Here is a 27,924-nt window from a genome sequence, read left to right as displayed (position 1 = left end):
GAGAGAGAGAGAGAGAGAGAGAGAATCCTTAGCAGCCTCCCCGCCGTCAGTGCAGAGCCCAACTCAACTCAGGCCTCAAATCACCAACTGAACCGAAGCCTGAGGTCATGTCCTGAGCTGAAACCAAGAATCAGATGCTTAACCAATTGGGCCACCCAGGTGCCCCTCAGTTCAGTAACTCCTTGGAGTTATCACAGCCCCACAGGGTAAGGGCTCAGTCCCTCTAGACACCCCCCACTTCAGATGCCAGTCATAAATAGTAGATCCCCAGGTTACCCACAATTTCTGCTACGTTGGCTACAAATTGTAGGTTCCCGTGAGCTCCTCTCCAAACCAATTCCATTATTTGCTAGAACAGCTACAGAACTCAGAGAAACAAGCTTACCAGTTTATTACATCGTGAAAGATATGACAAAGGAGACAGATAAAGAGATACATCAGGTGAGGTCTGGGAGGGTCCTGAGTGCAGGAGCTTCCGGCCCTGTGGAGCCAGGGGGCTCTGCCTCCCCTCCCGGAGCTGTCACCAACCTGGAAGCTTGCCATACTTTGGGGACTTTTATGGAGAGTTATCACATGAGCCTGATCAATTGATAACTGATCAGTTCATAACTCGGTCTCTGGCTCCCCTCTCCTGGATGATGGGAGGTGGGCTGACTTTTCCAAACTTATAATCGGAGGTTGGTCTTTCAGCCTCTGTCTAGGAGTTACCGAAAGGCTCACCAAGAGTCACCTTATTAGAATGAAAGATATTCCCCAGACGCCTGGGCGGCTCAGTTGGTTAACTGACCTCAGCTCAGGTCGCTGTCTCTCAGTTTGTGAGTTTGAGCCCCGTGTCAGGCTCTGCACGGACCTCTCAGAGCCTGGAGCCTGCTTCGGATTCAGTGTCTCTCGCTCTCTCTGTCCTTCCCCCAGTCTCTATCAAAAGTAAATAAATAAACATTAAAATAAACAAAAAACAAAAGACACTTCTATCACCCAGGAAATTCCAAGGGATTGAGGAGCTCTGTGCCAGGACCCAGGGACTGCGACCAAAATATGTATTTTTTTCTGTCATTTCACATCCCACGCCCCGGTCTCTGGCCACAGGATCCCTTGCAGCAAAATGATAATACAGCTCAGGTTCGGGCACGGTCCTAGTATCCCACACAGTCGCCAGGAATCAGTCCAGCCGATCATACTTCATGTTGCATGAACAGGTCTCAGGGAGGCTGCTGAGGTTTGCAGCCTTCCATTCCATCCTGTCGGGGCGCAAACGCAGGAGCGAGCTCAGCAAACACATGGCATCTGGTAGAATCGAGCCAAGAGACAGTATCATCTTGCTCTGAACCCCTTTTGGGATATTTGTGTACTACCGGATTTCCCTGGGGACATAATTCACGGACTCGTGACTTTCCCTGCGGCTGCCAGTGTTCTGTTTCCCCACGTAGAGCCCAACGTTTCCGCTTTTGGAAGGGCCAGGAGGTGGGGCCGCCGTGCTGGTCTACACTGCAGGCAGCGGCACTGCCATCCACGTAGGGTGAGTAAGGTCGCACAGGCGCAGAACCAGGGGGCTGTTGTCAGCACCAGGCAAGACAGACACTTCTACTGTGAAGTAGTGTCCTCAGGGGGTGTCCAGGCACTACCCTGCTGTCAGGCCCCTGGGTGTTCTCATGCAAAGTTTAAAACTCACTTACAGGGATGCCTGGATGGCTCGGTGGGTTGAGTGACCAACTTCGGCTCAGCTCGTGATCTCACAGTTTGTGGGTTCGAGCCCCGCATTAGGCTCTGTGCTGACAGCTCAGAGACTGGAGCCTGTTTCTGATTCTGTGTGTCCCTTCTCTGCCCCTCCCCTGCTTATGATCTGTATTTCTGTCTCTCAAAAATAAATAAATGTTAAAAGAATTTTTCTAAAAAAAACAAAAAACTCACTTGCAGTTTCTTGCTGTTTCAGTAATGGCAGCTCTGGTCTTAGGATCGCTGCATCAGGTAGAATCGAAGAAGCAGGTGAGGGGATGTGGGGACACGCCCCTTCCCCAGGTCCACGGGAAAGCCAGAGAAATCTACCCGCAGAGAGCACTCCTTGACCCTCTTGTGTTCACGCTGCATGTGAGCACGCACCCACGGAGATGTGTAAATCAGCCCTTCCAGCCTTATATGCCTCCATTTTAATTTTTGAATGTTTATTTTTGAGAGAGACATCAGAAGCAGGGGAGGGGCAGAGAGAAAGGGAGACAGAGGATCCAAAGGGGGCTTCACACTGATTGCAGAGAGCTTGATGCAGGGCTCCAACTCACAAACTGTGAGATCATGGCCTGAGCCAAAGCCAATGCTTTAACAGACTGAGCCACCCGGGTGCCCCTATGTCCCCCCGCTTTAGACCACCAACGGTTTAATTGCCTGTTCCTAGTCTCTATCAGACTGGGCTCCGAGGAGGACAGCTCTCTGCCCCTTGTTGGACATCATGGGCTGTAAATGGGTCCTTGGTCTGAGAAAGGATGGTTGGCCGTGCACTCTTCTCCCTTCTGAGCCCTCTGAGCATCAGTGTCCAGCGCTGGGCCCGCGGAGCCCTGCCCAGAGTCAGTGTCTTCCCATCAGGATCCACCTGTAGCGGCCAGAATCCCCAGCATGGAGTCTGCCACCTGGCCATCCGCACCCTCCTCTTGCTGGTAGACAGAACAGCTCCTACCAGCATTTTGGGTCTTAGAGGCCACAGGAGGACGATGTGTGGATTCGGCCCATTTCGTGGACCCAGGTGGCCACTTTCAGTGAGCGCACGGGGGTATCCGCTTGTTGACTGCAGTCACCTTCCAAACCTGCAAGACAGCTCTTCTGACGGGCATCAGCATGTCGGCTTTGTTGCGTGTACGCCTCACTTCCTGCCAGGATTTCCCCGGGACTGAGCCCTGCATGGGCTGGGCTTCCAGAGCCCTCGGCCTGGAGTCAGCGGGAACCAACACCCAAAGGCCTCTGCCACTGTTCCGGCCTCCTTCGCAGCTGGAGAAGCCTCGCAGGTCAGCCCACGGAATGCATTTTTTTGGACCTTCTTTGATCGGAGAGGTGGCTTTCCAAACAGGATGTCCTCCATTTGCTTGGGAAGCGCTCTCCACGGGCTTTGTGGGTCAGCGGAGAGCAGTTGGAGGCAGGGGACTGAGCAAGCGACAACAGAACCCAGCGGTCCGCACTTCCGCACTTCCGGAGTCTATGCGCTGTAAGACAGCGCCCCTCACATGAAATTCTCTGGTCCGTCTGGGGTGGGGGTGGGGGCGCTCACAGGCTTTTGCCGGGCGCCCCGAATTTGTCCCCACCCGGGCTCCAGCCTCCCCTCCTCCTTGCGCTGGCCCTGTTCCCACTCCCCTGGATGCCCTTCTGCAGCATTAGGTAGAGGAAACATCCCCTAGTCAGACTCGGGGTCCGTCCGTCCCCGGATTACAAACCGGTAAAAGATCGACCTCGGCACACAACGCAGGTTCCAACAGACCCGTTCTCCTGCTTTTGCCCTAATTCCATCCATCCTTGCATTGCCGTCAACCTCCAGCCAGGACTTCATCCGTGGGGGTTTGGTCTTATGATACGAAGTCTACTAAGCCGGGGGGAGCGTTTCCCGGTATGACCTAACATCCCTTTGCCTAAAGCATTGGGCAAAGGAGACGCGACCTCTTTCCATCACCCCTGCCCACACATCCCAGAGTCCACGATCTGACCCCACGCTTCCAGGTCTACCTTCCGCCTGATTGTGGCCCAACTCGGGGCTTGGTGCCGCGGCGCGTGAGGCCCCGATGTGGACGAGCGCAGGCAGGGAGCCTGTCTTCTCCAGCCCTGATCATTCAGGCCAAAGGCCTTGTTCAGAGAAAATTCCGGAAAGACGATGGAAGAGGAAGCACTGGGAATTGTCTCCGAGCCTGGACAACCGCACTGATAGATTTTGTGCAAAGGAACGGTTTTGGAATTCCGGGGTCCTGGTGGAGGCTTACAACTGGCAGGAGAGGCTCTGGGGGATAGACCACCACCAAGTTCAGCTCTTAGCACAGTGGCCAGCCTCCAAACAGCTTGCCCGAACCAGGGCGGGGGCGTGGGGATAACGACCCTGCCTCCATGCATCAGGAGATCAGGAGGCTCATCATCTCATCATTCAGGCACAAAGAAGTGGGCGGGGCCACTGCTGGCCCCCCCTCCCCCCTTGCACATCCCCATCTCTGGCTGGTGAGACTCCCCGGGTCCATCGAAGGGCTGCTTCTTCTTTTTTTTTTTAATTTTTTTAATGTTTTATTTATTTTTGATACAGAGAGAGACAGAGCATGAGAGGGGGAGGGGCAGAGAGAGGAGACACAGAACCAAAAGCAGGCTCCAGGCTCTGAGCTGGCTGTCAGCACAGAGCCTGACACGGGGCTCGAACCCACAAACGTGAGATCTGACCTGAGCCGAAGCCGGAGACTTAACTGACTGAGCCACCCAGGTGCCCCAAAGGGCTGCTTCTTCTATCCCCACTTCACTTCTCACGTTCCCGTTTGCAGGAGCCAGACACTAGAAACTAGAGAACAACTGCGTATAATAGAAACAGCGAAGAGAGTAGAATGTTGGTTACCAAGGGCTGGGCAGCAGGGGCCCCGGGGAGATGCGTTTTAAGGCCACAAACTTGCAACTAGCACATACCTAACTCCCGAAGTTCTAAAGCCCAGGACAGGAATAGAGTCAACAATCCTGTTTTAAAACTTCAAAAAAATTTTTAAAAATTAGTCTCAACAATGGGGTGCCTGGGTGGCTCAGTCAGTTAAGCCTCCAACTTCGGCTCAGGTCATGATCTCACGTTCATGGGTTCGAGCCCCGAGTCAGGCTCTGTGCTGACAGCTAGCTTGGAGCCTGGAGCCTGCTTCCGGTTCTGTGTCTCCTCCTCTCTCTGCCCCTCCCCTGCTCATGCTCTGTCTCTCTCTGCATCAAAAATAAATAAAACATTAAAAAAATTAGTCTCAACAATAAATAAACGTTAGACAAAAAACTAGAGGTGGTGGGTGGCTCAGCAGCTTAAGAGTCCAACTTTGGCTCAGGTCATAATCTCAGTTTGTGAGTCTGAGCCCCGCATTGGGCTCTGTGCTGACCTGGAGCCTACTTACGATTCTGTCTCCCTCTCTCTCTCTCTCAAAAATAAACAAACATTAAAAAAATTTAGAATAAAAAAAATAAATAAGATTCTCTCCCTGTCCCTCTCCCTCTGCCCCACTCGTAGGCTCACTGTAAAAAAATTTAAAGGGGCGCCTGGGTGGCTCAGTTGATCTCAAAGTCTGTGAGTTCGAGCCCCACATCAGGCTCTGTGCTGACAGCTCAGAGCCTGGAGCCTGCTTCGGATTCTGTGTCTCCCCCTCTCTCTGCCCCTCCCCTGCTCATGCTCAGTCTCTCTCTGTCTGCTTACACCCAGGCTGCTTCACCTGGGGCGCTCCACTTGGCATTTATAGGGGAAACAGCCGAAATTTAAAAAAATTTTAAACAAATACTACCCCTACACCCAAAAAACACACACTAAAACAAAACATTTATGAATACAGGGAAAATGAGGAAGTGAGGGCACATGTCCAAGAAAGGGGTCAGACAAGACCTAGGGAGACAGTTTACCCCCTTTCTCTCCCCCAAAAGCTGCTCCGGCACAGAGATCCACAGAGACCGCCCACAACATTCACAAAAACAAAAACAATCAACAAACACAATAACAAAGGGGAGAGGAGAATCTAGTTTTGGTTTCCAGAGCCAGGACGTTATTAGACTCAAATGTCTAGTGTTCCACCAAAAGATCACAAGGCTGGCTGGCTGGCTCAGTCGGCAGAGCATGGCACAGTTGATCTTTGGGTCGTGAGCCCAAGCCCCATGCTGAGTGCTGGGCACAGAGATTACTGTTAAAATAAATAAATAAATAAATAAGAAGGCATACAAGGCAAAGGGAAGTGTGGCCCACCTAAAAAAAATATATGAATCAACAGAAACTGTACCCAAAAACAATCTAATGCAGGAAAACGCCATCAGATTCTACTTCTGTGAGATGCTCAAGTGTCATCGAAACCACAGAGACAGACAGCAGGTGGTGGATGCCAGGGGCCAAGGGACAGGAAGTGGGGAGTCAATGTTTAATGGAGATGGAGGCTCCGTTTGAGAAGCCGAGGAAGCGCTGGAGGCGAGGATGTCGTGGGCGGTTCCTCGGAAGGACGTCAACACTGAAGACGGAGAGATGTCGCGTGTTTCACCCCAGTAAGAAGATCAGTGCGGAAAACAGGCCGAAAAGCCAGGCCCAGAACAGAGCGCACTCTGCGGTCCGGCTGGTCTTATACATGATCTAATCCCTAGTGATAATCAGTAGTTGCCTAGGCAGGATTGTGGGCACCGAGGGGTGCCGTGTCAGCGTTGGGGGTGATGGACGCCATGGTTTTAGGAGCATGTGTCAAAGTGTATCAAATCATATACTTTGTTTCTTTTAATTTTTTAATGTTTGTTTTTGAGAGAAACGGAGCATGAGCGGGGGAGTGGGGTGGAAGGGCGGGAGACACAGAATCGGAAGCAGGCTCCCGGATCTGAGCTGTCAGCACAGAGTCCGAGGTGGGGCTTGAACTCACCACCCATGAGATCATGACCTGAGCTCACGTCAAAGGCTCAACCAACTGAGCCCTCCAGATGCCCCAGTTCACCTTATTCCTTAGTAACTGTTTGAATTTTCCACCCTAAGACCAGTCTCTCGATTCTCCCCTTTGATTTTCCTCATTGTCTCATTAAATTAACCTAACAAAGGAAAATTTTTTTAAATTTTATGTAACGTCTATGTCCGACTTCGGGCTGGAACTCACAACCCCAAGATCAAGAGCCTCCTGCTCTATGGACTGAGGCAGCCGGGCGCCCCACATTAGTGTTTTTCCTAAGACCCAGGAGAGGAAGCAGAGGCAGGAAATGCAGGGAGACTTTCCAAACTGCAGCAGGAGGGCCTGGGGATCCCCGGGCAAAGGGCACCCTTAACCACAGCATTTACGGGGCGGCCGGGGCGCCCAGGCATCACCCGTGCCCGTCCCACAGGCTCCCCCGCAGGCTGCCCCACCTCGGGCGCTCCACGTGGCGTCTGTAGGGGAAACTGCCCTCCTTCCGGGGGTGAATGGACCCTACCCGGCTTCTCCCCCCGACAGTGGCTTCCACCCCGTGCCAGGCTGCTGTCCCCGCAGGGGTAACCCCTGAAGGGTCCCGTGCGCCACCGGTAAGCGCAGGGCCCTGACTCAGCCTGAGCGTGGCCCCGCCCCCCCCGCCCCAGCCCCCACACTAGTCACTCTCGCAATCTGCAATCCGTGTCGCTGTCGCTCTCCAGGAAGCCGATGATAGTGATCTACCATCTTTTATGCTGTGGTCCCAGATTTCAGTGGCTTCTTGGTTTTGTCTGCCCCCAGTGTTGACGATCTTCTTGGTGAGTGGAGGTCCGAGGGGTACCTTCTGTTGTCGCCCAGACAACTTCTCCCTCGGGAGGGGCTTTTAGACTAGTGGCCAAAGTTTAGACCTCCCTCCAAATCCAAGCTTGGTCTAGCAGCTAGGTCTGACCCAGATCCTTTAACTGCATTTAAACGATTTTTTTTTAAGTTTTTACTTTGATTTTTTTGAGAGAGACGGAGACAGACAGAAAGAGAAGGGGCAGAGGGACAGGGAGAGAGAGACTCCCAAGCAGGCTCCTCCCCCGGCACAGAGCCCCCCTGAGCTCACGACCTGAGGCCACATCAAGAGGCAGAGGCTCATCTGACGGAGCCACCCTGGCGCCCCCTGCACTTGAACTGTTACCGATAATCAAGGGGGTGAATACTTTGCCTTTTCTCAATGGTTCGCTTTTCCTCGGCAGCTCTGGCCGCAGCTCTGGGGAGTCTCCAGATCCCACCGGTGACTTGACCTGCAGTAACTGAGCCGCCCAGCTGCTCACCGCGAGGGGCCTCCTGGCCGCTGGGGCCCGAGGCTTCTCTCGCACCTCCTCCTCCCAGACCACGTTTCTGTTCCTGGGAGTCAGGGCTGTTCTAGCAAATCCCGCGTCCCCAGCACCAGCTGTAATGAAAACCTCAGGTCCACAGAGCCTTTGTTTACAACGGTTTTCGGGAGCACCTGGGTGGCTCAGTCGGTTAAGCGTCCAACTCAGCTGGGGTTCATCAGGCCCCCCTGGAGCCTGCTTCACAGTCTCTCTCTCTGCCCCTCCCCTGCACGCACGTGCTCGCTCTTTCTCTCAAAAGTAAATAAACATTAAAATTTTTAAATAAAATAAAACAAGGGTTTTAGGCACTTTGTGCTACAACGGGAGGTATGTATATTTCACACCGCGTGTGCCATCAGACTGGCAGAAATGTAAAAGTCTGATGATGCCAATTTGTAGCCAGGGGTGAGCCAGGTGAAATGCATTATGGGATCAAGTCTTGACTTAAAACTTGATTCAGGTGTGGGGCCCCTAGTGGCTCAGTCAGTTAAGTGTCTGACTTCAGCTCAGGTCATGATCTCTCGATTTGCGGGTTCAAGCCCCGCATCGGGCTCTCTGCTGACAGCCCGGAATCTGGAGCCGGCTTCAGATTCTGTGTCTCCCTCTCTCTCTCTCTGCCCCTGCCCTCTTGGTGTTCTCTCTCTCTCTCTCTCTGATATATAAATTAAACATTAAAAATGAAGAAAAACTTGGTTCAGATGTGAAGGCTGATAAGGTCGCACAAGAGAATAGGACAAGACCGATTATTCACATAATGAGGTTTTCTAAGGGGGGCCGGCCAGGTCCCAAGGGGGTCGGAAAGGACTTGAGAGAGCAAGGAGGGAGTTTCACTGTGGTGAGGGTGTGAGGCTGGCCAGGGCCCTCCACCCCGCCAGGGGCGTCCTGATTTAAATATTCCTCCTGGGCCCGAGAGGCCTTCTTACCAGCTTGCCCAGAGGCGGCGCCCAAGGGGAAGAGCGAGGGTGTGGCTTGAAGGCTGTCAACCTTCAAACACCAAAAATGGAGTCAGCTCTTTATGACGGAGTGCAAATTAATACCTACACTTTGCAAACTAGTGTGGCAATATTTATAAGGCTAAAGAGCATACCCTTTGTGTAGATAAAAGATGGCTGCGGATTCTTTCTACTCCGGTTGAGAGGTGGAATCGAATCCTCTCCCCTGGAGACTGGGTTGGGCCCGGGGACCCACCTGATCTATAGAATGCCACAAGAGCCAGGGTCATCCACCTGAGGTCCTCAACCTTCAAGCCCGAGTCTCAAGAAGCCTTGCAGCTTCTCCCCAGGCCTCCTGGAACCTCGTGAGAGCCATACTGTCAGGACATCCACGCAGGCCACAGGCAGAGGGCCGCTGGTGACAGATACGCCTTCCGGCCCTGGCTGATCCCGTGATCCAGCCATCCAGCCCTGACGCCAGACTCAGGAGCGAGGAAGACTTCTGTGACCCCAGCCCCGGCCCCTGGTACCTGCCTCTCCTTGAACTTGCTGCCCGGCGCAGAACCCCGCCCACCCTCTGGACTGGGGAACAGAAAACAATTGTTTCCAGCCTTCTGCGTGTGGGGTGATCATGATGCGGAAGAAAGCTACCACCCCTCCCCCCCCCACACACACACTGATTCCACTTCTGGATGGACCCCAGCGTGAGACTCCCACCCCGAGTCCGCGGAGGGCTGTGGGCACGGATGTGTGTTAGCACGTTGTTTATAACAGCGCCAAGGCGCCAAGAGAGGGAGTCCCTCCCGGATCGCGGAGAAGTAAATTGGGGCATAAACATCGGATGAAATACCACATAGCTGTTAACAAACTAAATCCAAACGCATTATCAGGGATAAATCTCAGAAACATTCTAGGACGCAGCTGCCTGGAGTTTTGTGGGGTTCCTTAAGATTTTTTTTTTTTTTGGTAACTAATCTCTACACTCATCATGGGGTCAAACTCACAATGGTTTGAAAATTTTCCATTGATTTCCAGGGCACCTAGAGCCTGGGTGAGTCTCAGGAGCATTATGCCAAGTCAAGGAAGCCAGGCATAGGAGACCCTGGGCTACACACAATTCCACGGAGGGAGCCTTCTGGAAAAGACGAAACGATAGTGACACAAAGCACATGGGTGGTCGCCAGGGGCTGGGTGTGGGAGAGACTGCAAAGGGGCTTGGGGCACTTGGGGGTGCAGAAAGTGCTCTGTCTCACGACCGTGGGCGAAGTTACACTGCCACATGTGTTTGCTAAAAACTCATCAAATGAGGGACCCCTGTGTGGTTCGGTCCATTAAACATCTGATTGCTGGTCAGGTCGTGATCTCCCAGGTTGAGCCCTGCAATTGGCTCTCTGCTGTCACCGGGGAGCCCTAGGGACCCTGTCTCCCTCTCGCTCTCTGCTCCTCCCCCACTCATGCTCACAAACTCTCTCAAAATAAATAAACATTAAAACAAAATTTGGGGGGCACCTGGGTGACAGTCGGTTCAACGTCTGGCTTTGGCTCAGGGCATGATCTCACGGTTCGAGGGCTCTGTGCTGACAGCTCACAACCTGGAACCTGCTTCCTACTCTGTGTCTCCCTCTCTCTGCCCTGCTCTCACTTGTGCTCTGTCTCTCTCTGTCTCACAAAACTAAATAAATGTAAAAAAAATTTTTTTAAGCTCATCAGATGAAACAAACTGGGTGAATTTTATTATGTAAAAATTATTCCTCATAGAGGGTTGTACTGTGTCTCCACACAACAGAGGTCCGACTCCTAATTTCCAGCCCCTGGGAACATGCTGCTATTTGGAAATAGAGTTTTCGCAGCTGTAAGTGGGCTTCCCTTCACTGAGTGGTGTCCTTAGAAAGCAGAGAGAGGCCTGAGACCGGGGACACAGAGAAGGCCCCGCGGGGGAGGCCACGTGAAGAGCCCGGGGGAGATGGAGCCCTCCGAGCCGGGCAGCAGCACGGAGCCCTGGCAGCCCGCAGGAGCTGGGAGGCAGGCCTGGAAAAGACTCGGTCCTCAGGGCCTCCACGAGGAACCAGCCCTGTCCCCACTTTGACTTTGGACTTCTGGCCCCCAGAACGTGAGACGATGCATTTTGTTGTTTAAACCACCCAGTTGTTAGTAATTTGTTACAGCAGCTTTAGGAAACAAACACCTTCAATGAATATGAGTTTTCTTGGGTTTTTTTTTTTTGGTTTTGCTTTGTTTTGTTTTTAAGATGGAAAGAAACTTGGAAACATTAGGGTTAAATGGAAAAAGCAAGCTGCAGAAGAACACATGGAGTGTGCAATATTTTATAGAGAGGTTTAAAGTGCCCAGACAATACTGCTTAGTGTTCGTAGGCTTTGTATATGTCGTAAAAGCCCGGAGGCACCTTGGTCTGGACGGGTGCCATTCCCACGGGGGCACCTCTAGGCGGGGGCACCAGCGTGGACTGCCCACAGCTCTGTGATTTCTGCCAAACTCACAGGGAGGGGACCTGGGAGCCACGACTTGGCACTGCAGGGGCCCATCTGCTGTTGGGAAGGTCGGGCAGAAAGTTCTAAGGAGAGTGTGCCTGGAAGTTCCAGGAAACTGGCTTGTTTGAGGACGGGGCGTCTTCTCCTCCCTCAGCTGGATCCATCCCAGGCTGGCTAGGGCTTCCCTGGGGTCACTCTCTCCCCCCTACCCATTTTTCTGCTCAATCAGCAGGGAGGCTGGGGGAGGGGAGCTGGGGGGGGGGGTCAGAAGGGGCTGTGACGTCAGCACTCCTGGCCATCAGGACAGCGGGAGGCCAGAGTTCCCGGGTCTAGAGGAGGCAGGGGGCGGTTCAAACATCCAAAGAATCACTGGGACTGGGGCTGGGGCTGGGAGCCAGGCAGGCTGGGATGCGGGGCCTCCCTGAGCAGGCTTCTGGTCCATGGATGATATGACCCCTCAGGGAACACGTTTGGTGAGTCACTGCTGTGGCCCGGCTACGGCCATGCAGAGGGCCACGAGCAGGACTAAGTGCTGGCACTTGACCCTTATTTAAGCCTCCCTATAAGCCAGGAACTGTTATCAGCCCCGGTTTACAGATGGCAAAAGGGAGGGCTCAGCGGTTAATGGGCCAAATGACACAGGTGCGCATGGCTACTCCGTGGCCTGTCTGGGATTCGGCCTGAAGCCATGTGCTGCCAGGGCCCGTGAGCCAAGCTCCTTTGCCGGATGGCTTTCCTGGTGCGCTTCTGGGTCCAGGTCCACCCCCTCCCAGCTTCCGGGAGCAAGGCCTTGACCACCTCATCACCAGGTGAGCCCAGCCCCCCCGGGTGGCAGAGGGCACGCCTCAGAGAAGGTGTGGGAAATATGGGTGTGGGTGGGGCGCAGTTTGACTGTGGCATTTGGAGGGGGTCGGGCGGTGGTGCCAAGGAGAGATGGGGGCGTCCCCGAGGGCCACCGGCCTGTCACCACAGGCGCCCTGGCAAAACCTGGCGGCCTTCCGAGGCCGTGCAGCCCTCAGACCTCTTTGCAAAGGAAGCTGGCTCCCCTACCTTGTGTTGGCTGGAGACCTTGTCCCAGCCTTCCGGGGACTCAGGAGTCCCAGGCCTGGACCACCCCTCCCACGAGTCCTTGTCCCCGTTTTCCCACCAGTCCTCTTCCTCTTACTTCTCTAGGATCCAGCCCCCAAGACACACGCGCCCTGACCGCCAGCCAGAGGCGCGTGGCACGTGGCTGGGCCCGGGGGCTAAACGCCAACGAGGCACATCTCTGCTCCACTCACATTCAAGAATGTCAGGTGGGTAGCTTGCAGTCAGCCACGAAGGGAGTACTTCTGCCTCAGAAACTGCCAAGTGCAACAATCTGGGGCTTCCCGTTCCCCCAGAAAGCCTGCTGGGGGGGTCGTTCCGGGCACACCGCCGTTCCAGGCCCCCGTGGGTCCCTGCTCACCAGGCCAGGAGTCTCCCGCACTGCGGCCCAGGGAGCCCAGACGCCTGAGCGGGCATTGCCCACATGCCCGGGGTGCACTGGGCTGGGCCCAGCCCTCGATCCTCCTGGTCTCCATACCGAGGCCTCTGGCCCCGGACTGGAGCGTGGGGCCTGGGCTTCTGCAGCCTCAAAACGCAGAGCCCCAAGTTCCCAGCCGCACAGGTGAAGGTCTCAGCCCGGAATCAGGGCAGGGGCACGCACCCTGCAGTCACACTTCTGTGGTTCACATTCACATTCTGTCGGTGTGACCCCAGGCAAGCTAGAGCCTCCCTCAGCCTCAGTTTCCTCGTCTGTAAAAGGGGGCTAATAGTAGATCGTGCCTCATTAGGGTGTCCTAAAAGTAAACAAGTTGTGCCTATGAAAGAGCGTACTTACCAGAGTGCTCGCTGTGTTCGATTCGTCCTTGTTATCATTCTTAATAATTCCTGTCCTGCAGGGCGGTTGTGAGGGGGAAGGCGCCGACGTCCATCCTCAGCGTGGGATCTGCATACAGCAGGTGCTTCCTTAATGGGGCCTGTCGATTCTGCTGGCGCCAATACGGGTCAGTGCCTTAGACCTGGATGGGGGTGACTCTCCTTCAACCCCGCCCGGCCATTCCGGCCTCCAGGGGGCGCCCCAGGCCCGCCCGCGGCACCGCCCCCTCACCTGTGTGGACCTGGCACCTGGCACCGCCTCCGGAAGAGGGGATCGGGGACCGCGGGGACCTAGGAGCGAGCCCCGCGTCGGTAGGTAAGAGCCTAGGGGCGCCGGGGTCGGGGGCCCTTCGACCTTCGGGAAGGACAGGGTCGGGGCGAGTGGGCGCGGTGGAGTGGGGGGTGGCCGCCGGCCAGCGGGGGGCGCCGGCAGGGACGGAGGTGGACGTCTGGGGCCGGGATGGGGCCGGGATGGTCAAGGAGCCGGGGTCCCACACGCCCCAGCTGAGGTGCTAGAGAGCGGCTCAGTGCGAGGAGCGGGAGGAGGAGGGACGCTCCCGGGTCTCCAGAGCGGGGTCGGGCCCACAGGGGCCTCGTCACGGAGACTCTTGGTCCCCGGCTGTCGCTGGGCTGGGACGACCGCGACCAGAGTCCCGCGGGTAGGGCTGGCCTTGGACACCTGAAGAGGGTAGAAGAGGAAGGGGCGGTGTGGCGTGTCTGGGCGTGTGCGGCCGGGTGGAGGGAGCGGGGAGCCCCCAGAGGGCTGGAGGTGGGGAGGGTGCGGGAAGCCTGGTGTGCTTCTCCTGGAGCCCCCGACCGCCTGGGCCGCCCTAGGAGGGCGCCACCAAGCTCCGTCCCCAGGGGCGGGCCGGGAAGTAAACAGAAACCTGCGGCAGCAGGGCCTCGGTCCGCCCGCACAACCTGTTCCCTTGCCCGCCCTGGGCCTGACCCCCGCCCTGGGAAACAGCGGCCAGCGCTCTAGAATGGCAGCGCCCGGTCGGCGCACCTGAGTTCCCAGGCATGGCGACCGAAACACCAGGATCTGGAGAAAATAGGAAGACGAGGCCCAGGATACCTGGGAGGGCTGGGGGCCGGGGACCAGGGCACCTGAGTGCTAAGGAGCTGGGGACCCAGGCGTCTAGAAGAGGAGGGGGCTGGATCTCTTGGGGCAAAGTGGTCAGGAGACCTAAATTCCCAAGGCCCTGTGTTCTTGGGAGGGGAAGGGGCTGAACTCAGCCTAGAGTCCTGAGTCTCTGAGAACTGGGTTTCTGGAAAGAGATTCCTTGCCGGTGGGGGGCTGGGAGACGGAACACCTAAGGTCTGGGAAGAGGGAGGCAGTGCCTCAGGATGACCCGTGGTCCGGAGCAGGTGGGCACGGCCACCTGGGGGCAGAGGATGTCTGCCAAAGGCAGCTCATTTCCTTGTGCTTCCTGCCTCAGTTTACCCTGGGGACATTAACGGAGCTGGGTGGCCAAGACACAGATCATTAACCCTTCATGGCCCAGGAGGCCCTGGCTACAGGACTGAGAGGGTCAGACTTTGACCAGCAGGGGGCAGGCGCCATAGGGCCACGGAGTAGAGTGTCCTGCACCTGTGCCCACTGACCTGTGCCTACAGATGCTGAAGGCACCATGAACTCCCCAGAAGGGCCCAGCTTCCCATCGGGGCTGCTCTCAGGGGCCGCCTCCCCAAATGGCGATGAAGGCTTCTTCCCCTTTGTTCTGGAGCGGCGGGACTCGTTCCTGGGAGGGGGCCCGGGGCCCGAGGAGCCCGGGGACCTGGCCCTGCAGCTGCAGCAGAAGGAGAAGGACTTGCTGCTGGCCGCGGAGCTCGGCAAGATGCTTCTGGAACGCAACGAGGAGCTACAGCGGCAGCTGGAGACACTGAGCGCCCAGCACTCGGAGCGCGAGGAAGTGAGTGGGCAGTAGGGGGCAGGGGTGGGATGGCAGGGCTGCCGGGCAGGGACAAGGGCGAGCGCGGGGAGGACAGCAGGATGTTCCAGTCAGGTGAGCAGGTGGGGGACAGACGGGCAGGGGGAGGAAAGCCAGGTGAGGGGCAGCCTCCAGACTGGCTGTTCAGTGCTGAGCCCAGGGCCCCTGGCACGACTCTCCAGCGGTGAGGCCCGTGGGCTCTGAACTAGTCAAGATCTGGGATCAGACCTCTGCTTGGCTGTGTGACAGCGGACAAGCCACTGGCCTCTCTGACTCTTGAGTCCCGCTTCTCAGCAGGGACGCACGACCCCCACCCCCACCCCCACCCCAGCCCCCAGCCAGCAGCTTCCCTGCAGCCCCTCCCGGCCTGGCTCTGGGCTAAGCACTTTCCATGCATTGTCTTGGTCCATTCTCACCTGATCCTGTGAGGCAGGAACACTTCCTCCCTCTGCCCAAGCTGTCCTCAGCCACACTTTCATTTTGGGGGGGGTCACACCTGGCCCACTAAGTGCCCTGGATGCCACTGACTCCAGCATCCACAAAGCCCCAACCACTGCCCCAAGATGGGCCTGGGGCGCTTACGCCCCTCCCCTCTTCCCCGGGCCACCTGATGGGCATCTCAACATAAGTGGCACTCTTGACTCTGTGACCCCGTCCCCTGTGGTCTTCATCCCGGCTTCCCATCTCAGGACCAGGGCCCGAGCCTCTCCCGACCTCTCTCCTCCTACATGTGCAAGCCCTGTGGACTTTTTCTCTCAACTGGATTCTGAATCTACCCACTTGGCATCGTCTCTGCCGCCTCTAGGACGGCTGCAGCCAGCATCCGCTCTCCCCCAGACCGGCCCCCCCCCCCCGCTCTTCCCCATGCCCGCTGGCACCCATTATCCAAGCTCTACTCCAGAGGGGTCTTCAAACTGCAAATCGGATCAATTCACTCCTTACCCAAAATCTCTCAACAGCTCCCCATCCCACTTGGGGTGACTCTGAAAGCCCTCGCCCAGGCCTGAGCGTGCCCACGTGCAGGTTCGCAGACCTCAGCTCGCTGGGCACACCGCCCTCCTGCCATAGGGCCCCTTTTTGGCTTCTGGAGTAGCCCATGCAGGTTTCCTCAGGGCCTTTGCACTGGCTGCAGCCCTCTTCCCCTTCAGGTGGCCATTCAAACGTCAGTTGTAAAGGAATCCCCAGCCTACTCCTCCTCTTCAGGGCTTCTTTCTTTACAGCCCTCACAGTCTCCCCCCTGAAATTACCCAGCTCAAGAGTATGTCCACTTGCCTGTGACTCTCTAGACTCTGCTGGAGGCGGGGAACTGGGTGGTCTCGCTCCCCGGATATAGCCAGACCCCACGACGGGAGGAGCTCAGCAAAAATAGGACAGACGGCTGCTTGGCTGGCGCTGGGAGAGGCGGAGGGACGTGCGTGACCACAGAGCAGCAGCAGAGCCGGGCATGAGCCAGGACAACCGGACTCTGGAGCTGGGGACTTAATCCTAGAGCCGTGTAGCCCCCGTGGCATTTGGCTAAGAGCCTGGCTGCCTGGGTTCAATCCTTGCCTCACTCACACAATTTACTGTGTGTCCTTGGGTAAGGCATTTCACGTCTCTGAGCCCAAGGTTCCTCGTACGCAAAATAAGTGCATAAGCAATTCTGCCTGAGAAGCACCAGGAAGGTGCTAGCACCGGACCTGGCTGGCGGGATACCTGGCATCGCCTTCCTGCTTTGAGAGTTCATAGAGTGGGGACCAAAGGCTGGCTGCCCAATCTGCCCGCCTCCCCACGCTGGGTGCCCGGGTGTGCCAGGAGCGTCCCCCTGCTGGTTGGACGGGTTTGGGGAAGGGCACGCAGAGGCATGGGGCCCAGGCGGGGCTGGCCAGGGCTAATTAGAGGGAGCTGGGCAAGGGGCCGAGCCGAGGCTGGGCAGAGGCTGCGCCTCCACGGCCCCGGAACGTTGGTGTGCAAGGCCATGGGCCGGGGCTTAAATTCTGCCAGACTCCGGCGCCAGAAACGGCGCCTGCGACCTCGGGTCCAGAAGCCCAGACAGCAGCCGGAGGTGAGTGGGCATCGGGGAGCCCCCGTCCACCCCAGGCCCGGCTCAGCTCCTCCAGCCTGGCCTGGGCACCTCTCCACCTCCCCTCCCTGCCCAGGCTGCAGTTTCACTCTGCCTGCTTCTCCCTCTTGCTTCCATGCCTGTCTCAGCCCCGGTGCCCCCCTGGCCCTGGCTCTGCGTCCCTTCGGGCCTCACCTGACTCTGTCCCGGCCCCACAGCGGCTGCAGCAGGAGAATCACGAGCTCCGCCGGGGCCTGGCAGCGCGGGGAGCCGAATGGGAAGCCCGGGCGGTGGAGCTGGAGGGGGACGTGGAGGCCCTGCGGGCCCAGCTGGGGGAGCAGCGCGGGGAGCAGCAGGACAGCGGGCGCGAGCGCGCACAGGCCCTCCGCGAACTCGGGGAGCAGAACCTCCGGCTGAGCCAGCAGCTGGCCCAGGTGGGAGGACCCCCAGCCCACAGCCCACGTCCCCAGGTGGGGCGCGGGGGGGGGTGGGCGCCGCGCTTGGGGCCCTGGCCTGGGCCAGCTGAGGGCCCTGCTGCCTTCCGCCACCAGGCCTCCCAGACAGAGCAAGAGCTTCAGCGAGAACTGGACACTCTTCGGGGGCAGTACCAGTCTCAGGTCCTGGCGGGAGCAGAGCTGAGGACACAGCTGGAGAGTCTGCAGGGGGAGGTGAGTGCCAGCCGGGGTTGCGGGTTACCTGGGGCCGGCCGGGCACCTCCCCTCCAGCCCTGAGGTCTTTCCCCAGAACCAGATGCTGCAGGGCCGCCGGCAGGACCTGGAGGCCCAGATCCGAGGCCTGCGTGAGGAGGTGGACAAGGGCCAGCGCAGGCTCCAGGCAACCCACGAGGAGCTGCTGATACTGCGGCGTGAGAGGCGGGAGCACACCCTGGAGGTGACCAGTGGGGCCGGGGTGGGCGCTGCATCCGGGTGGCGCACTGGCCACGCCTGGGGGCTTGCTGGGAGCTCCGGAAGCTGGGCCACGACTGGGCATTAGACTACGGGCAAGTGGGAGGCCTGGAAGAGTGGGCAGGGTGATATGCTTTTAGAAGCATCAGAGCCTGGCGGCTGGGAGGCCAGGGCAGGCACTGAGGCAGAGTCGATGGGGAGTAGGTCCAGGTCTGGGGCAGTGGAGATGGGTGAAGGAAATGAAAAGAGGCAGTATAACCTCTATTTGAGATCTCAGGAGTGTACACTTTGTGGTCAGAAAATGTAAGCTCTTAGCCCAAGATCCCTTTTTACTATTGTGGGGTGCCCAGCCTCAGTTTGCTTGTCTGTAAGATGGGATGGTTAGGGTAGAGCGCTGCCCTGAGGGTGAGGCGCTCAGCACAGCACCAGCTTAGAAAGATCAATAAACTTTGTTGGATGACAGCGCTAAGGAGTCAGAAGGTAGACCGGTCGGGGAAGGGGGCGGGGCTCTACGAGGTGACCTGATGAGGTGGGGCTGGAGGTCGGGGAGGGGGCGGGGCTCTACGAGGTGACCTGATGAGGTGGGGCTGGAGGGAGGGTGATGAGAAACTTTAAAGCCGGGGCGCCTGTCCGCGCCCTGCTTTATAGACGAGGATTGGTATCTGCCGAGGGGGAAATGAGCGGCCCAAGGCCGCCCAGCGATCCGGATCCAGCAGCCAGAGCGCTCCTGGCTTTCGGCGGCGCACCGGCGCCCCCTGCGGGCCGGCGGCGGGTGAGGGTTCCGGGCGCACCCAGGCGACCGCTGTCCGTCTGTCCTTCCTCAGCTGGAGCGCGCTCGCTCCGAGGCCGGGGAGGCATTGAGCGCGCTGCGGAGGCTGCAGAGGCGCGTCTCCGAGCTGGAGGAGGAGTCCCGCCTGCAGGACAACGACACGTCGGGGGCCTCGCTGCAGTCGGAGCTTGCTCATAGCCTCAACAGCGACCAGGCCCAGAAGGAAGAGGGACACAGAGCCGCCCAGGTGAGCTCGCGGTCGACTAGCCCCCACCTCCACGCAGACTCTGCCCGTCCTCCTTTTTCCAGGAGGTCTGACACCTCACTGACTGATTCCTGGGCAAACAGAACACCCTGTGCCCTGAGATCCAAGAGGCGCTCGGCCACCAGTCTTCGCCCCCAGAGGAGAGCCTGGAGCCTCCCAAGAAGCGAGCATCCCTGGGCCCAGGGGATATCCTGGAGGAGAAGGAAGCCGAAGTGGCCCGGCTGCAGGATGAGGTGTGGCGTGGGAGCGTAGTGCTAGATGCGGAGCCCCTCCCAACGCCGCTTCCTCTTGCCCATCTGCACCTCTGGGCCTTTACCCACAAACACCCTCTACCTCGTATGGTCTTCACCCCAGCAAACCTTTACTCCTGCTTCAAGAGCCAGCCTGTACGCCACTCCCTCCGGGAAGACTTGGACCACATTTCTCCCAGCATCCTTCCCGCAGGCTTAGACCGCCCAACCCGCCCTGCCCCACCCCATCCCTCACCAGCCTGGGGGGCTCATGAGATTCATCTCCGGCACTGCCCACAGCTGCCTGGAGAGTTTGTGGAGCAGGCAGGGGAGGAGGGCCCAGAGACCTGAAGCCCTGGCTGCTGAAGAACGGGACCTGGGAGATCCAGGGGCCTACCTGCCTCTCTTCACCCTTCCCTGCCCACAGACCACGCTGCAGAGGGCCGAGTTACAATCCCTTCGGGAGGAGCTGCAAAGGCAGAAGGAGCTGCGAACACATGAGGACCCCGAGGAGGCCCTTAGAGGCGCCCTCTCGGATCGGGATGAAGCCGTGAACAAGTGAGCCTCTGCCACCATCCACCACAGCCCCAGTGGGGCTACAGGGCACCCTAGGCCTTCGATTTCCTCCTTGCGTGATAGAATTTAGTCGCACACCCACCAGGGGTCCTCCCACTTTGTGTTCGGGGTTAGCCGCACCGCTCCAGCCGGGTCCAGCAGCGCCCCCCCACCCCTGCTCGCTGAGGCCGCAGCGCCCTCGGATCCGCCCACTGCCCCCTTTGCCTGCAGGGCCCTGGAACTGTCCCTAGAGCTCAGCCGCGTCTCTTTGGAGCGGGACTCGCTCTCCCGGGAGCTGCTTCGCACTATCCGCCAGAAGGTGGCGCTGACGCAAGAGCTGGAGGCCTGGCAGGTGAGGGGCGGGGCCCGGAGGGACGGTGTCTGGGGGGCGGGGCCAGCACGCTGACGCCTCCCGCCCCGCCCGCAGGACGACATGCAGGTGGTGATCGGCCAGCAGCTGCGCTCGCAACGCCAGAAAGAGCTGAGCGCGGCCGGATCGGCCCCGCGCCGCGCCGCGCCGCGCCTCTCCCTGCGCCTGGGCCCTGGGCCCGCCGGCGGCTTCCTGAGCAGCCTCTTCCGGAGGACGTGAAGGCCGGGCCAGGGGGCCGCCCGTGCCCTCTGGCCCACTTTCCTTTTCTGGCCAATGTAGCAACAAGGCCCTGATTGTCTTCCAGAGAGGGCTGGTGCCCTCCCCACCCAGGGACGCTGGGCAAAGGCTCACTGGGAGTAGGGGGCCAGCTTTTAGGGGCCAGGGGCCCCAGGTGGGTGGCGGAGCAGGGGATGCAGAGCTGAGTCTTGACTCTATATAGGTCTATATTTTCTAAACACTCTGGGCCTGGCATGTTCCAGGGCAGGGATGGGGGTGGGTATTTATGTATCAAGATCAAACAGAGTAATATATTAAAATCATTACACTGACTTGGCCTCCATTCTTGGGAAGAAAGTGCATGGAAGAATAGCCTGAAGTTTTATTTGTAAAAAAAAATAAAAATAAAAATAAAGGGAAAAAAACCACTCCAGACCCCTGGGGCAGAAGGGGTGTTGCCAGAGATCAGAAAGACAGGGAGAAGGCGCGGTAGCCCAGATTGGTGAAGACATCCACCCGGCAGCTGTTACCTGCGGCTGTCAGGACCTGGAGGCAAGAGGGGGGTGACTGGCCTGTCCACACACGTGCCCCTCTCCCCGGGCCCCCCAGCCCCTGCAGGACCCACCTTGCACTCCGGTGCCGCGGGCTGCTGGTTGAGACTGAGGCTGAGCAGCCCCGGGGAGGAGCCAGGCACCTGGGCCTTGAGCTCCCCACTCAGCTGCCACTGGTTGACGCAGCGGCCCTGGCCCGCTGACAGAATCTGTGGAGGGCGGCGAGGGGAGTCGGGGCTCAGGATGGAAGACGGGAACCGGGCACAGGTGGCAGAAGCAAGACGGGGGGCCTCACCAGGTCCTGGTAGAAGGTGACATGTTTCTGCGGCGCCCGCATGGGGAAAACGGTGGTGGGTGTGGAGGATCGCAGGTGCCAGAGGGTGAGTGCCGGGCCTCCTCCACAGACCTGAGCAGACAGGGGGGGGTCCCCAGCCACCTGAGCCACAGGCCCTCTGCTGGCAGGGCCCGGAGCTGTCACCCCATTCTGGACTTCGCCCTGCTCACCATCCAGTCTGAATCAGTTGCCAAACATCCGATCCAGCGCCCATTGTGGGGCCTGGAGCACTCCTAGGGGAGGGGAGAAGGGAGACGAGATGAAGATGCACGGGGTCCCCGGAGACAGCAGGGAGGGCAGGTTTGTGGGGCGTGCCCTCACCTCATGCTTATAAACCTCGATGGTCTGGACTTCCTTGGCTGAGCGGAGGTCTGTGGGGGAAGACTGTGAGAGGCACCCTGCTCGCCCCCACCTCCCTCGCCCCCATCTCGCCCTCCCACCAGACACTAACTTACCCCAAAGTCGCACGGCTCCGTCCTCCCCACCCGACAGTACCTCGGGGCTCCGCTCCCGCAGCGCCAGGCAGTGGACGTAGTCTGTGTGGCCCCGGAGGGCCCGCTGCAGGAGAGGACCCGTGTCAGGAGAGCCAGGAAGAGCGCCCCGACTACCATCCAGCCCTGAGCACCCCAGCTCCGTGGCCCGCTCACTGTGAAGGTCCCAGTCTCGAGGTCCATGGTGTGCAACTGGCAGTCTCCCCCTGCTAAGATGAGAGCATTCTCCTGTAGAAGAAGGCAGGGGGAAATTGCAAGTCCATGTCGAATCAGGACAGGGGAAGGAAAAGGCCTACAGTCTGGGCCAAGAACAGGGCAGGGTAGAGCTCCAGTCACAGAGGGCTCAGACCTTGGGGACGAGAAGCAGAGCATTGATCTCAGGCACTTCTAGGCTGGTCCTGCGAGGGAGAAAGCAAGGTCAGCTCTGGAGAGGCAGAAGCTTCGCCCCCCAAGTGCCTTCTGCCCACGTGGCCCTAGCTCACCTGTACGGGGGCTGCCGCCGCCACAGCTCCTTACAGCCCTTCGTGGAGAGAAACATGTAAGATGTCAGAGGCTCTTTGGGACTCGGCGAGGCAGCCCTTTCCCCAGCTCCACACCCCTTACCTTCTTGAGGATCTCTGCCCAGAGCCAGGCCTTCACCTCCCCATCCCCAGCACTGAGCAGATGTCGATCAGTGGACGCCATGCAGTAGACGGGCCCATCGTGGGCTAGACGGAAATGCAGAACCTGAGTGCCGCGGTCCTGTTCCCCTCCTCCATCCCAGGGGTTCTCTAAGCCCGACTCAATGGCCGCACCCACCTTGGAATGTCACCACCGGCTTCTTACTTTCCTCTTTGGCCTCGGAGCTCAAAGCGGCAGACAGACTGAAGGGAGAGGAAAGGGGCGCCTGAGAGTCCGAAGCAGGGGGCGCCATCTCAGGGAGTACAAGAGCTAGACCTACCGGGAGGTGGCGGCAGGGGTGAGCGTACCTGAAGATAGCTATCTGCCCGTAATTGTTGCCCGCTGCCAGGAACTTCCCGCAGGGCGACACACTCTGGGAGAAAATGGTCATGTGCAGCCGCTGCAGGGCCTGAAACACCTCCACCTGCGGAGAGAGGCTGGCTGAGGCCGCCTGGGACATGTAGGCTGTAGCGCCAACGCCTTCCTGCGGCCCCTGCCGCCTGTCCGGCCTCTCAATGCCCAGCTTGCTGAACCCTCCTTTGAGGCGGCCCACCAAGTGGGCGCCTGCCCATATAGTCCCAAGGATTGCTCCAAGAGGGTGAGGAAGTGGTCAGTCGAGATGGGATGTCCACCAGTACCTTGAGTAAGCACCCAGCATAGCTTCCAAGGTTCCTCAACTGACAAACGGAGCTCACGGGAGACTTTGTCACAACTGTCTGAACTACCGTATCTATAGCTTCACATAGTCCTGCCTCATTATAAGTGCTTAAAAAGTGGCTCCATTGTCCCAAGACAAAAACATATTGGCTTCTAATCCCTACCCTCTTTCTTTCCTTTCCTTTTTTTTTTTTTTTTAATGTTTATTTTTGAGAGCGAGACAGAGACAGAGCATGAGAGGGGAAGGAGCAGAAGGAGGCACAGAATCCGAAGCAGGCTCCAGGCTCTGAGCTGTCAGCACAGAGCTCGATGTGGGGCCTGAACTCAAGAACCTGTGATATCATGACCTGAGCGGAAGTGGAATGCCTAACCGATAGCGCCACCAAGGCGCCTCCCCGACCCCGCAATCCTCTGAGTTCGTTAGGCGCCTCCGGTCTTGCTGGGTTACCATCCCAACCCCTGGTCTGAGTCGCGCGCAAAATGGGGCTGAGGACACGACTCCTTGCCGCACCTTCAAGGTGGGTATAGACTACAAAACCCAGAAGGCACCGCGCTTCACGTCCGCCTCACCTGACCCAGAGGTACTGCGTGTGGCACAGCTCGCTCCATCTGGAGAACTACAAATCCCAGAGTGCTCCGCGCGACGCTGCTTCACGAGTCCGGACGTGCCCGCCAGCGGTTTCCCCTCGCGGCGCCGCACAGCTTCAACACCGTTCGCCGGTTTGGCGCGAAGTCGGCCGCCGCGTATTACCCCGAGCCTCAGGAGCCCAGAGACCGCTGCGAAGACCGCCAACACTAAGTGGCGCCCACCGCAGTCCCGCTACGCCGCGTCCCCTCCCCCACCACGCCGAGCAGACCCGCCTTCCAACTGCGTGTCGCTCGTTCTCTGCGCCTGCGCGGAACCTCGCCGCTGCGCGCGCCTAAGCCACGCCCCTCACGCTGGGCCACGCCCTCTGAGGCTCCGCCCTGTCGTCCGGATCCCACCCTCTGCCCGCAGGACCCCGAACCCAAATGATCCTACAACAGCCCCTGGAGCGAGGCCCCCCAGTTCGGGCCCAGCGCGACCCACAGGCCGTGTCGGGGTCGTCCCGAGGCCAGGACATGAGGTGTGTGTAGGGGCACTGGGTGGGCCAGGCCCAGGGGCTCTGGAGCTTTGGCCGGAGTCTCAGGACTGGTCTGCAGGATGACTAGCGCTGGGCCGAGTCGTCAGGACTTGGTCATAAGCCGAGACGGGCTGCGAGTTCTGAGGCAGCCTGCTGGATGGCCTGGGACAGGGCAGTGACTTAGGTGTCAGCCGAGACAGAGGTGGGCTGGGGCTCCTGGCTTACACTGCAGGCGCAGGAGAGCAGATCCTGGGGATGGGGCCAGGAGGGTGGGGTGCACCTGGCTTTCTTTTCTTCCCAGCTCCCCTCTCCGAGGAGCTGTGCCCATGAGCACCAAGCGGCGCCTGGAGGAGGAGCAGTGAGTTTGGGGGCAGGGAGGGACTCCCAACAAGACCTCTGTCATCTTAGGTCCTCATCAGACTGCTGCTCGGGTGAATGTCCCAGCCTGCCTGTCTCCCCGTCTCTCCCCAGGGAGCCCCTGTGCAAACAGTTCCTTTCTGAAGAGAACATGGCCACCCATTTCTCTCGACTCAGCCTACACAACGACCACCCTTACTGCAGTCCCCCCATGGCTTTCCCCCCGTCTTTGCCCCCACTGAGGTAGGCACCGTTCACCGCCTGGGCCTTTTGGAGGATCACATCCTATCTACAGAGCCAATCTCTAGGCCCTGCCTCATCCTGCTATTTTTAGCTTCTAGCCAACCTCTGTTGTTTCCCATCTTGGCTCCTTGGAAGGTGCTGGCAGCCCACAAGCTCCTGGGGACCTGGACCTGGTGGGAGGTGGCTCTTCCAGACCAGTCTCAGCCTCATGCTATTTCCTTTTCCAGGAGCCCTTGCTCTGAGCTGCTTCTCTGGCGCTACCCTGGGAACCTGATCCCGGAGGCGCTCCGGCTGCTAAGGCTAGGGGACGCGTCTACCCCCCGCTATCTGGCGACCCAAGCTGGGGAGGTAACGGAGCTCTGAGTGCTGGTGGGAATACCCCTGCCCATCTTGCTTCTTCCCCACAACCGAGAAGACCAGCACTCCCACTAGGGACCAGCTGTCCTGCTTACTCTCCAGACCAGGCCTTTGGGCCACAGGACCTACCCCCAGCACAGGAGGACACTGAACCCTCCGGAGCCCTGGGGTGGGAGGGGCAGGAGGGGCAGGAGCACGGGGAGGGAGGCGTTCCTCTCAGAACTGAATAAAGCTTGCTGAGCAAATGAAGGCTTCAGTCTGGAACCCTGGGGCCTTTGGGGAGGAAGGTGGGAAGGCTGGGGTGCTGGATGCTAAGGGTTTCTTAAAATCTTCCCTGGAAAAACGGTGAGGGCCAGGCCAGGTCCTGGCAGGCTGGGCTCAGGCATTGAGAATGTGTGAGTCAGAGCCTCACCCCCGCCCCCGCGGCTGACTCACTCCTCCCCCCAGCTCTGGAAAGTCGGGGTTGGGGATCATGCCACTCTCCGAACCATTTAAAGTTATAGATTCTTTTATTAATAAATTCTCCCTCCCCTCCAAAGTCTCTCCCCAAAATAAATATTCCCCCCCTCTTTGGGGGTTGGGGGGGACAGTGTCTTAGGGCCAGCACCCCTAGAGGGCCAGCCCCCTAGTGTCAGCAACAGGTCCCTAGCCCCCCAGGCAGATACCCTGTTGTGGAATTTCAGTACATCTGAGTTGGTGGGGCCTGGTGTTGTCTGGCCCTCGGGTCAGCCTGGCTGGCAGGCTCTGGGGGTGGAGGGAGGGACCTTTTGTGCAAATGCTGCGGTTCCTCAGTGTCAGCTGTCTGGTGTGACCCAGCATGGGTCTCCTTTCCTACCCTGGAGCCAGAGCCAGGGGAGTCAGACGCCTTGGAAGCCTCCTCGGAAGCCTGGGCCCAGGCCTCGGAGGTGATTCACCAGTCCCCCGTCCTTCCACACCCTGTGGTTGGAGGAGTCTGGCTCTGGCTGTGGCTCCGGTGAGGGGCTGGCTCCAGAATGAATGAATGAATGGACAGATGAATGATGAGTAGGTGGGGCCTCCCGCTGGCGGGGGCTCTCACTGTCACTGGATCAGTGCCCCGCCAGGACAGCCCTCCCCGCCGGTCTCCTCAATGGGGGCTGCAAAATAAGAAGAGGGAAGGTCAAGAGCAGGGGCAATGTTGAAGAGTGATAGGAAGGGGGGGGGCGGGCTGGCTCACTTACTAGTAAACTTCTCTCTCCTGCGGCACCGTCTCCAGACCAAGAAGCCAGAAAGCAGTCCCAGCACGAGGACTAGGCTCAGAGCGCCCCCCAAGATGGGCCACAGTAGTGGGAAGGAGGCTGGAGGGGATGCAGCGCCTGGGGGCGGAACTCTAAGTCAGACCTCGCCCCCCCACGGCACTAGCCCCGCCCCCTAGGTGCGAGCCTCAAGCCTTTCCCCCACCTCGGGCCCCCTACCCTGAACTGACCTTTTCCCACCCCCCACTCCCCCTTCCCGATTAATTCCTCAGATCTGAAGCGCAGCGCCCCTCTCCACTTGGGCAACTCTCCGTCCCGGTCCGCGGTCCGCTCGCCTCCGGGCCCCGCCCCCCCACTCACAGCCCAGGCAGAAGTCGCTGTGCGGTCGCGCCGGGCACGACGCGCAGTCCATGCACTTGTCGAGGTCCGCGCTCCAGGAGCTGCCGCGAGAGCAGGGGGTGGTGCCTGGGGAGGGGGCCGCGGGTCAGAGGCTGGGGCGGGGCACGGCTATTCTGGGGGCTGAGGTCAGGGTCGGTCGGCTCGAATAACGTGAGTCACCGGCGCCCTCCCCTCGCATTCCTCACAGGTGACCGCACGGCCCGACCGGGACTCGGCAGCGCGAGGGACAGGGGGGCATACCGCGGGACGCTTGGGGGGGGGTCAGGTCCCCACATCATCACCCCCCCCGCAGCCGGCGGGTGACTCATTCCTGGGCACGGGGCCCGACCCCGGTCCCTCCCCCCACATAGCTGGGCACTGAAGTCACCGGATGGAAGGAGGCACCCCACATGGTTTAGGGGGTGCAGACCCCCGTACCCTCGGTACCATTCCCCCCCCCGACTCTTCAGTCACTGGGGCCAGACAGACCAGGTATTGAACAGGCTAGGGGCGTGCCTTCCCACAGAACGGGACAGCCCGCCCTCAAACTTTCTTTCTCCCTCCACTTCTGAGTCTGGACTTTTTAGGACAGAGGCCGCCCACCCCCGCCCCAGTTGAACGGGGGAAACTGAGGCCTGGACGGCGGATGAAGTTCGGAGCGGGATGAACCTCTCCTGACCAGGAGCCCGGTGTCTGGAGACCCCCTGATGGGATCCCCGTATCCGCCTAGTACCCCCCAGATCGGCCCCGTTCTCTGGGTCCCCAATGCCAGCTCCCCTATGCCCGGCTGGAGACTCCCACCGGCCTCCCGCGCAGCCCGGGCTCCGCGCCCGGCGTACCTGGCACTCGCTCCCCGGCCACGGCGCCCAGCAGCGCCAGCCCGAGCCCCAGCACGAGGAGCCGCGGCAGCGGACGCAGCGGGCCAGGATCCATGGTGCGCGTCCCGCGGCCGCAGCCGTCTGTGCCCGCCGCGCGCGGGCCGGGGCGCACAGCAGCCACTCCGCCTCCGCCCCCGCCTTCCGGGGCGGCGCC

General features: G+C 59.2%; 4 protein-coding genes across 7 annotated transcripts; 2 read left to right on the top strand and 2 right to left on the bottom strand.

Moving 5' to 3' along the window:
• Positions 1 to 13,497: 13,497 nt before the first annotated feature.
• On the top strand, positions 13,498 to 20,869 carry BICDL2 (BICD family like cargo adaptor 2). Of its 2 annotated transcripts, none has more exons than XM_029948843.1 (10): positions 13,498 to 13,581; positions 14,883 to 15,178; positions 17,456 to 17,671; positions 17,789 to 17,905; positions 17,982 to 18,128; positions 18,967 to 19,158; positions 19,260 to 19,409; positions 19,834 to 19,964; positions 20,193 to 20,313; positions 20,389 to 20,869. In XM_029948843.1, exons 2-10 carry the CDS (start codon positions 14,897 to 14,899, stop codon positions 20,548 to 20,550), a joined length of 1,518 nt encoding a protein of 505 aa, XP_029804703.1. In that variant the 5' UTR covers positions 13,498 to 13,581; positions 14,883 to 14,896; the 3' UTR covers positions 20,551 to 20,869. The 2 variants fall into 2 exon arrangements, with proteins under 2 accessions (XP_029804703.1, XP_029804704.1); XM_029948844.1 differs by having other exon boundaries at positions 13,545 to 13,577.
• A 21-nt stretch (positions 20,870 to 20,890) lies between these two features.
• THOC6 (THO complex 6) lies at positions 20,891 to 24,128 on the bottom strand. Its single transcript, XM_029948845.1, has 13 exons — positions 23,811 to 24,128; positions 22,892 to 23,007; positions 22,722 to 22,786; positions 22,527 to 22,630; positions 22,406 to 22,443; positions 22,273 to 22,321; positions 22,080 to 22,151; positions 21,888 to 21,990; positions 21,754 to 21,803; positions 21,603 to 21,665; positions 21,394 to 21,504; positions 21,173 to 21,307; positions 20,891 to 21,093 (listed from the first exon to the last, which is right to left on the bottom strand). The coding sequence occupies exons 1-13, from the start codon at positions 23,847 to 23,849 to the stop codon at positions 21,013 to 21,015; spliced, it is 1,026 nt and encodes a 341-aa protein (XP_029804705.1). The 5' UTR covers positions 23,850 to 24,128; the 3' UTR covers positions 20,891 to 21,012.
• HCFC1R1 (host cell factor C1 regulator 1) lies at positions 23,892 to 25,549 on the top strand. Of its 3 annotated transcripts, XM_029948848.1 has the most exons (4): positions 23,894 to 24,346; positions 24,645 to 24,701; positions 24,815 to 24,943; positions 25,171 to 25,549. In XM_029948848.1, the coding sequence occupies exons 1-4, from the start codon at positions 24,252 to 24,254 to the stop codon at positions 25,304 to 25,306; spliced, it is 417 nt and encodes a 138-aa protein (XP_029804708.1). In that variant the 5' UTR covers positions 23,894 to 24,251; the 3' UTR covers positions 25,307 to 25,549. The 3 variants fall into 3 exon arrangements, with proteins under 3 accessions (XP_029804707.1, XP_029804708.1, XP_029804709.1); XM_029948847.1 differs by lacking the exon at positions 24,645 to 24,701 and having other exon boundaries at positions 23,892 to 24,346; positions 24,752 to 24,943; XM_029948849.1 differs by lacking the exon at positions 24,645 to 24,701 and having other exon boundaries at positions 23,898 to 24,346.
• Positions 25,550 to 25,812: 263 nt separating this feature from the next.
• On the bottom strand, positions 25,813 to 27,859 carry TNFRSF12A (TNF receptor superfamily member 12A). Its single transcript, XM_029948601.1, has 4 exons — positions 27,732 to 27,859; positions 26,875 to 26,979; positions 26,500 to 26,634; positions 25,813 to 26,415 (listed from the first exon to the last, which is right to left on the bottom strand). The coding sequence occupies exons 1-4, from the start codon at positions 27,823 to 27,825 to the stop codon at positions 26,360 to 26,362; spliced, it is 390 nt and encodes a 129-aa protein (XP_029804461.1). The 5' UTR covers positions 27,826 to 27,859; the 3' UTR covers positions 25,813 to 26,359.
• Positions 27,860 to 27,924: the final 65 nt, after the last annotated feature.

The sequence above is a fragment of the Suricata suricatta genome, chromosome 8 (genome assembly GCF_006229205.1).
Source record: "Suricata suricatta isolate VVHF042 chromosome 8, meerkat_22Aug2017_6uvM2_HiC, whole genome shotgun sequence".
NCBI lineage: Eukaryota > Metazoa > Chordata > Mammalia > Carnivora > Herpestidae > Suricata > Suricata suricatta.
The sequence above is the reverse complement of the archived record's forward strand: the minus strand, read 5'-3'. Positions and strand labels throughout refer to the sequence as shown.

Bases quoted from the DNA above. Each gene is read 5' to 3' on its own strand.
- BICDL2 (XM_029948843.1), top strand. From the start codon at position 14,897: ATGAACTCCCCAGAAGGGCCCAGCTTCCCATCGGGGCTGCTCTCAGGG. The intron at 19,965-20,192 runs GTGAGCCTCTGC...CTTTGCCTGCAG, and splicing joins CGGGATGAAGCCGTGAACAA to GGCCCTGGAACTGTCCCTAG. The intron at 20,314-20,388 runs GTGAGGGGCGGG...CCCCGCCCGCAG, and splicing joins AAGAGCTGGAGGCCTGGCAG to GACGACATGCAGGTGGTGAT.
- THOC6 (XM_029948845.1), bottom strand. From the start codon at position 23,849: ATGGAGCGAGCTGTGCCACACGCAGTACCTCTGGGTCAG. The intron at 23,008-23,810 runs GTGAGGCGGACG...CTCTCTCCGCAG, and splicing joins ACGCAGTACCTCTGGGTCAG to GTGGAGGTGTTTCAGGCCCT. The intron at 22,152-22,272 runs GTCTGAGCCCTC...CTTCTTCTACAG, and splicing joins CTCTGCTTCTCGTCCCCAAG to GAGAATGCTCTCATCTTAGC.
- TNFRSF12A (XM_029948601.1), bottom strand. From the start codon at position 27,825: ATGGATCCTGGCCCGCTGCGTCCGCTGCCGCGGCTCCTCGTGCTGGGG. The intron at 26,980-27,731 runs GTACGCCGGGCG...CCCCCTCCCCAG, and splicing joins GGCCGGGGAGCGAGTGCCAG to GCACCACCCCCTGCTCTCGC. The intron at 26,416-26,499 runs GTAAGTGAGCCA...CTTATTTTGCAG, and splicing joins CAGGAGAGAGAAGTTTACTA to CCCCCATTGAGGAGACCGGC.
- HCFC1R1 (XM_029948847.1), top strand. From the start codon at position 24,252: ATGATCCTACAACAGCCCCTGGAGCGAGGCCCCCCAGTTCGGGCCCAG. The intron at 24,347-24,751 runs GTGTGTGTAGGG...CTGTCATCTTAG, and splicing joins TCCCGAGGCCAGGACATGAG to GTCCTCATCAGACTGCTGCT. The intron at 24,944-25,170 runs GTAGGCACCGTT...TTCCTTTTCCAG, and splicing joins CCGTCTTTGCCCCCACTGAG to GAGCCCTTGCTCTGAGCTGC.